At 37.6% G+C, this 8,096-nt stretch overlaps 1 protein-coding gene across 1 annotated transcript; it reads left to right on the forward strand.

The window, feature by feature from the left end:
* Positions 1–865: 865 nt before the first annotated feature.
* ccnj (cyclin J) lies at positions 866–5,571 on the forward strand. The gene is made up of 6 exons (XM_087802623.1): positions 866–932; positions 1,062–1,152; positions 2,377–2,587; positions 2,661–2,960; positions 3,837–3,996; positions 4,904–5,571. Exons 2-6 carry the CDS (start codon positions 1,084–1,086, stop codon positions 5,151–5,153), a joined length of 990 nt encoding a protein of 329 aa, XP_087658749.1. The 5' UTR covers positions 866–932; positions 1,062–1,083; the 3' UTR covers positions 5,154–5,571.
* The last annotated feature ends 2,525 nt before the right edge of the window (positions 5,572–8,096 follow it).

Here is an 8,096-nt window from a genome sequence, read left to right on the forward strand (position 1 = left end):
TTAAAACTCTTCACTGGCTGCCAGTTTCTTTCAGGATCAACTTTAAAATTCTGGTTCTTACTTTCAGATCTATTCATGATCAGACCTTCCATCAGTGATCTTATCCAGACTTACACCCCAGCTCGGGCTCAGGTCTGTGTCTGAGAATCAACTGATGGTTCCTGAACACACTTCAGGACCAGAGGAGAGAAATCCTTCCAGACTTTTGCTCCTAAGCTTTGGAACGATCTCTGTGTTTGATGATCTACTGACTCCTTCAAGAAACATCTCAAGACATTTTTATTTGTGCTTTTCACTGATTTTCCTGGACTCCTGTGTTTGTCTTATGTGTCTTGGCATTTTAAAGCATGTATTTTAGCTGTATATTGTTTTTGTTTGTTAAAGCGCTTCGTGACCCTGGTCTAGAAAGGCACTTTAGAAATAACCCCTACTTTACTTTACTTACTTACTATCAAAAAAAGAACAATCATAAAATGTCCTTTGTGTAATTTTTATTTTATTATTATTTAAAAAACACATTTGCTAAAACCTTTAAAAAATAAGTCAACTCAAAAATCAAGTATTTATTGATTTCAATACGTTGTTTTACTGCTTCACGCCCATTTCTTGCCAAGGTGCCTTCAGAGGTCTTCGGAAATGTCATTTTCATCGCTCAAACGTTTTAATAAACAGACATTTAATTTAAAAAAAACTAGTAACTAGGGTTAATGTTCCAGGTTTGTGTGTAACTTAAGTCGATATATTACTTGTGATTCCCACGCGTTAGTGTTGCAAGTATCGCGGCGCTCGTTTTTTCCTGCAGCCCGTAAATGCAGCAGCGTTTGTTTGGCGTGTTTGGGGAAACCTCGCTCGTCCACGTGAGGTGCGAGCATGAACCTACAACTTTAAAACCCCCCCAAAAAACTCCTGCCTCGACATACAATCCTCGCTGGGTGAGCCTCAAATGTCAAAAAAATGTGGACGTAACTGACGGGATGAATGTAACCAAACAAACAAACAAAAGTTGTGCATGACATGTGTTGGATTTAAGTGAAGGATGTTGTGTTGTTTTTGTGTGTCAGAGGTTTGTGTAGAGACGAGGCAATGGAACTGGAAGAGCAATGGTGGAAGGGACAGCTGGCTGCAGACATTTACCAGGCGCTGCGCTTGAAAGTGAGTCATTCAACACTTCATGTGCACGTTTACTTTAGAAAAATCGTGGAAATAGTTGAAGACAAATGACTTGCATGAAATTATTTCCCTCCTTAAACCCATATTAATATCCTGCTAGTGTCATAGTCTGCCATAAAGTGGATTAATTTATTTTTACAACCCCATAAGATGCATCTCGTTTAAGAAATAATCAATTTATATTTTTCCAAACATTGCATGTTTGCTGTCATCATCAACTTGATCTCATAAAATTAATATAGAATTCCAGAAATTCAATTGTTACTCATTTTGAATTTTAATAAGCTATAAAGTTTATGAGAGTGGGATATTTCACCCCAGCATTTTTTGTTGGTTTGTCTAAAATATTCCTGCATGGTAAAGAGTAATACTTTCAGAAGAAGCCATATTTTATGAAGATTCAACAAGGCCTTATACTATGTTTTAGTTAAATATTTTGACTTCTTTTTAACGTCCAACATGTATTTTCTACTGGCCCTCAATGAAAACCTGAGCATCTTCAACTCTTGAGTCTTCTCTTCTCTTCTCTGCTTCTTGTCTCTGTATTTTGTAAATTTGTATTTTCTTGTGTCTGAAATATTTGAGAAGTCTTCTGAATCGTTGCTTTCTTGATAAGTAGTGTAGGCAGTTACTCCGTTTTCATTTTAAATTCTAATTTAATTGTATTATTTTTGTCCAAAAATCTTCTGAAAAGGAACATTTTTGAGGATTTAAATGCACACATTTCTTGTTTTAACTAAATAAAACTAACTTAAATTGGAATTCTTGTTTTCTCTTGAATTTGTTATGTTCTGTTTGTCTCTTTTAGTCTATTTAAATATGGTGTAAATGGTCCTAAATGACTCTTGACTAGTTAAGTTAGAGTTTATACCATTCTGTTGAAACTTTTTCTTCACTGGATATTACAATTAAAAATATAAAATGTACGTTACGGGGTGGTAAAGATCTACTGAACTACTAAATGGATCAAATAAATATCAATTTTGTGAGAACATGCATGAGACCTTGGCTCCTGCAAATGTTTGAGTGATGTCACCTGATGTCTCTTCTGTCACTTAAAGACACAGTGTCTTTGTAATATCAATAGCATGTAAGTATGATGAATCCTGATGATAAAAACAAAAGTTATGAAGTCGTTGAATGAATATAAAATGTTCTACTGGATGTTATCTTAGATAATCTCATCTCATCATTCCTTCTGCTCAGGAGCGCAAGTTGTCTTCCTTCAAGGGCCAATCATCGCAGCTCCCCTTGAGAAGATACTTTGCTGACCTCATTGCCATAACAAGCAACCACTTCAAGCTCTGCCCTGCCGCCAGACACCTGGCCGTCTACCTGCTGGACCTCTTCATGGACCGCTACGTTCTCAACGTCCATCAGCTTCACTTGATCTCTCTGTCGTGTCTCCTGTTGGCCAGTGAGTGACGCCTCATCATCATCGTCATCATCATCATCATCATCATCATACCTCTCCACCAATCTCTTCTCAGGCAAGTTCGAGGGCCGCGAGGATCAGGTGCCGAAGCTGGAGACTCTCAACAACCTGGGCTGCATGACCTCCATGAACCTGGTCCTGACCAAGCAGGGTTTGCTCCACATCGAGCTCCTCCTGCTGAAGAACGTCCAGTGGAACTTGTACCTGCCCACAGCAGCTCACTTTATCGACTACTACCTGTCCATAGCGGTCCAGGAGGGGGACCTTCACAACGGCTTACCCATGTCCAGCCTGGAGAAGGCCCAGCTCTACATGTCCAAGTATGTCGACTACTTCCTGGAGGTTTCCTTGCAAGGTAAGACGCGTTACATTTAAGACCATTTTTGTTTAATATGTCAATTAACTGACCATAATTTGGCGTTTCACAGAAAGAAAACGTAAAAAAAGAATTGTATTTAATTTCTAGGGGTGTGTTTCTGGCAATGCAATAAAGGGGCGAACGTTACTACATATTGTGATATATTGCAATACAAAAAAGTATTGACTCACTTGACTTCTGATGAAATTTACAGACCTTTTGACTCTTGACAAAGTCTTTAAACTAAGCTATATTCAAACATTGGTTTTAAAAAATTACTGTAGCCGACTGTATCCTCTTGTCCTCAGCAGGATCTAGCAGGATTTCGTTGTGCCTAACTGGCCTAATTACCGACTGCTTGACTCCTGAAACCAAAGTGATGCGCAAACGTTATTTTCAAGAGCTCTTGGAGTCAACTGTATCCTCTCATCCTCAGTCATTGATGGGATCTAGCTTTTTTTTTATAGATCTTTTAGCTGCAGAGGATGTTATGACTGCTTTCATCTAGTGGACGGAAGAATTTCTACACAAAAATTAACAAAGTTGTGAATATTTGCATGTTTATTGAAAAATGAAATACAATTTTAATATTTTAGACACACGTTATTTAACTGTAAACCATAAAATCACTATAATAAAATAAAATGCTGTTAAAATGTAATGTAAAAATGGTAAAAAAAAAAGAAGCAAAAAACGATAGGGTCGAATAAAGTAACTAAAAAAAAGAAAATAATAATAATATATACAATTATATGTGTGTATGTTTTGTGTATGTGTATTAATGGTCATAGACTTGGATGAGCTTATCCTCGTCCACTTCACAAACTTTTATTTTACTCCAACTGTGTTGACCGTATGTGTGCGTCTCCGTAGATCATGTGTTTGTGTATTTCGCTCCATCATTGGTGGCGGCAGCATGCGTGGGGTCGTCCCGCCTCATCCTCAACCTGTCGCCGACGTGGCCTCCCCGACTGCAGCGCCTCACCAGCTACACGTGGGAGAACCTGGTGTCCTGTGCCGAAAAGATGCTCATGTAAGTGTCTATTTTCCCATGATTGCAGCTGATGTTTGAACCGACTCTATCCCTAACTTTAAGACTTTAGTGCCCCTTGTGCTGCTCAGTTACACACATTTAATTCACTACATTTCAAACACTTATTACATTATATACAATTTATGTAACTCACGGTTTGATACGTTGACAATATTTGTACCACTATATGACGATCTCATTCAGCATGAGATTCCATATATTGCAAGAAAATTTATCAACAATATATCACAATATATGTGATGGAAGAAAAAGGTAAAATGAAAAACATCTAAGGTATTTATTTCCAAACTTGGTACAATGTACAAATGGATAAACACCGTACAACTGGACATATTACAGTGTACGGACATTAATATCATGTAAAGTTGGGCCGATTGAACCTATTTATTAAGAAATTAAATTGAATCCTGAGCACATTTAAGTTTGCATTCAGTGTAAAAGTAAACAAGCTTTTTGTTGTCTCTGGGTCAAGGTGACGCGAAGGCCCGAAAAGAAATGTGTTTGTGGTATCCCTTGTATTGTCTCTGGATTAAGGTGACACGAAGGCCTGAAAACAAATGTGTTTGTGGTGTCCCTTGTGTTGTCTCTGGCTCAAGGTTACACAAAGGCCCGAAAACAAATGTGTTTGTGGTATCCCTTGATATTGATTTTTGTCCCAATGGTTAAAAAAAAAAAGCAAAACGAATACCTTGGCAGAGGTCTGCATCCCCTGAGTGCTCTTTAAATTAAAAAAAGGGAGTATATGTTATTTTATGAGGGAAAAACTATTTTAAAAGTATTACAATCATTTTAAGTAAGGCAGAAAAATGAAGTTTATAGTTGTAAACTGACATCGAACAGTTTGTAGGTACGTGTTTGAAAACTAATTTCCACGCGTCTGTCCCAGAGCACATGATGGTGACGTCCAGGAGTCCAACAACCAGGAGGACCATCAGCTGCGGCAGCAGCAGCAGCAGCAGCAGCAGAACATGTACTACAGTCTGGGCCAGACGGCCAATGTGGCTCCGTTCCTGCTGCGCCCTCGTCCACGGTATCCTCGGCAAGTCTCCAGACCGGTCTTCTACCTGCCCGCCCCGGCGGTCCCCCTCACCCGACCGTGCCCGGGCCATCACTTCATCACCAGAACTGAAATCTAAGAAGTCACCCGTGTCCGGTCGTGGGAAGATCTCTACAGTCGTTCATGCGGGGTTGTGATGTGATCTCGAGTGGAGCCATTTTAATTTGAAGACTTGAAGAGATGAGCTCATCACAAACAGATGGTGAGCTCGAGTGCAATATTTTTTTTAAGGTTGAGTTATATTTGGTCCGAGTGTTGAATGGCTCCAGGTTTTTGCCGCAGTCCTGCTTTTCTTTAGCTGCAGACTCGTACGTCTCTGGAGTGAGTGAGTGCAGCTGATATGTTTGAAAACAGTAAGTTTGGACCATAGATTTAACGTTTTGCTCTTTTTTTCCCCCTTTTGTGGTTGTGCAATTAAGAAAAGTATTTGTTCCCTCGCATGGATGTTTATTTGCAGTTTTGTAGACAAGAGATTGCAGTCGGTGCTATGCATCAATAGTTTTAAATTAAAGAATCTGCTGTTGAATTGCGTCTATTATTTTTCATCGTTGTGGTCAAGCGAAGACTTCGTCTGGTGGAAAGGACAAAAAGCAGAGTTGTGTTGTTGTTTTTGGCACACATTGACATTCATTATGTCATTCATAGTGGAAAGATGAAGTAAAACTGTGATCACAGCAATATAGTCATCTATGATCAGAGTTTATACAGTTTTACACTGATTTATCTATAACTTAAACATTACTTTATTGCATGAAATCTACTTAACTTTCTAAATTAAGCCACCACCAATACACAATATTGTTTAAAAGAAAATGTGATGAGTAAAGCAAAGTATACAGAAAAATTTGAGGAATAAAAGAACATTTTGATTCCTCAATAATTCCAAAAAATTCCTAATTTTTATATGCAATAAAAAAAAAATACACCAAATGAATTATAACATCATTACAACAATAGTAGTCACAGTCAATTCAAATTAAGTGTACAAATGTAATTGTAATGTTTCTACTATTCTCGCATGGGTTTCCTCAAGACACTCCAGTTTCCTCCCACATTTCAAGAACACACAGCTTAATTAAAAACTCTAAATGGCCTCTAAAAGGTTAGTCTTTTTATGGATAAATATGTTGAAATCCATAAGATAAAATTAACATTAATACATGTGTAAATAGAAATGGAATTAAATATATCCATTTTCCTTTATAAATTAAGCCGTCATTAATAATCCATATAGTTATAAGGAAAATGTGATAATAATTCAAACAAAGTTTAAAATAATTCCAAGATGTATTTCCTAATACTGTCACACCAATCATTCCATTTTTATCTGTTGCTGGTTTAATATTCTAACTTAAAATGAGGAGTCAAGGCTCAAAATTACCCTTAGATTTTTTTGTAATAAGAAACAACATGAAATAATTTAAAATAAGACAATTAAAATAGCAATAGATCAATAATAGTCACATAAAATCATTTAAATTAAGTGGGAAATAGGTTTAAACCTTTAAATGTGAATGTTTCTAGAATTCCGTGCTTGCAAGGGTTTTATCAGACACTCCGGTTTCCTCCCACTTTCTTAAATCCCACAGACGGTTTATTGTTTCTGCCTCATTAGGACACCAATACTTAAAAGAAATCAGATCTTAGCTCCAAGACACACACTCCTGTCTCTTCTAGTTCAAGTTTATATCCCTTAAGGTCACAGGTGCCATGTTCCTCTTACAAATCCTGAGAGTCAACTGCCTAATTTCTTATCTTGCACCTGAAGCAGGCAAACGCACTGCTGTAGTCATTATTAAATGATATGTGGTTCATGTGTCTAACATACTTTGCTTCATCATTTGAACATCATCACATCATTTCAAACCCTAGTTTCTCAGTTTAGTCATTGTTGTCATCTAATTTATTTTTGTATTTTAAACTTTTAAACTTGTTGACTCTCAGGATTTGTTATGGTGTAGTACTTCTCCCTCACGTTTTTATTTCATGTGCACATATAAAACCAAACATCTTCACAACTGTCCAACCGTACCTGTTTGTTTTTAAATTGACAAATATATAAATCATCAATCCTGACTATGACGGAGAATATTTGATGTTAATAAAAGCCACCAAGTCCCAGTTTTGCATCTTGAAACACGATGGTTTGAGACTCGCCGTCCTGCTCAAGCGTCGTCTGATTATTTCAGGATGTTGCACAAATAAAAATCACGTTTAACGCTCGACTGCAGGGAAGGATGCGTCATCCTCCTCCACCGTAGCCTCACAAAAAAGACATTGTCCACCCCCCCTTCATTTTTTAATCAAGTGCATTATTACAGAAATATGTTTCACTCAGCTTTTTTATCCTTTCCACTCCTTTCAAAAAATAATTAGATACAAGTCCGTCATGACACAACACGAAGAGGAAAAGGCCTCATTTTCATTTTACAGGCTCATTTCGTGTCCATGGTGATCTGAATCATCGTGCTCGGATGTCTCTAATGCCTCCTCAGGGGGGTATTCAAGTGGAAGGAGGACCCGGGACAGACCCGGGACACACAAAAGAGTTATGCCTCTTTGTTAAAAAAAACAAACTATGGAGGGACGTCTGTGCCTCTTTGCGTCAGATGCTGCCCCTGTGAGCCTCGAGGAAAGCCATGTCTCTGTGGTCGTCAATCATAAACAATCATGAATCACAAAAATAACGTGGAACTGCAGTTGAATAAACAGTTTGGAAGTTCTTATGTTTGCTTTACACATTACAGCCAAATATTCTATTTATAGCAGCAACCGCCTTCTTCTTTCTCCTCTCATCCTCTTTCTGTTTCTGGAGAGAAGTGAAGGAAATGAGATCAATGATGTAATCTGTCTGTATCTTTTCATTTCTACAGTGTATCAGGAGTTTAATGTCAATTTATTTATTTTTTCTGCTCTTTTATTGGAAATTTAGAAATGTAAAATACAGGATAAAAGATGGATGCTTCGAGGGGCATCTGGTATCCACTTGTTTTCTTCCAAATGTAATTCAATTAAAATCTCA

The sequence above is a fragment of the Callionymus lyra genome, chromosome 11, assembly GCF_982586985.1.
Source record: "Callionymus lyra chromosome 11, fCalLyr1.hap1.1, whole genome shotgun sequence".
In the NCBI taxonomy this organism is placed as follows: Eukaryota; Metazoa; Chordata; class Actinopteri; order Syngnathiformes; family Callionymidae; genus Callionymus; species Callionymus lyra.

Excerpts from the sequence above, each read along its gene's own strand:
- ccnj (XM_087802623.1), top strand. The coding sequence starts at position 1,084 with ATGGAACTGGAAGAGCAATGGTGGAAGGGACAGCTGGCTGCAGACATT. Across the intron at positions 1,153-2,376 it reads ACCAGGCGCTGCGCTTGAAA|GAGCGCAAGTTGTCTTCCTT; the intron begins GTGAGTCATTCA and ends CCTTCTGCTCAG. Across the intron at positions 3,997-4,903 it reads TGTGCCGAAAAGATGCTCAT|AGCACATGATGGTGACGTCC; the intron begins GTAAGTGTCTAT and ends CGTCTGTCCCAG.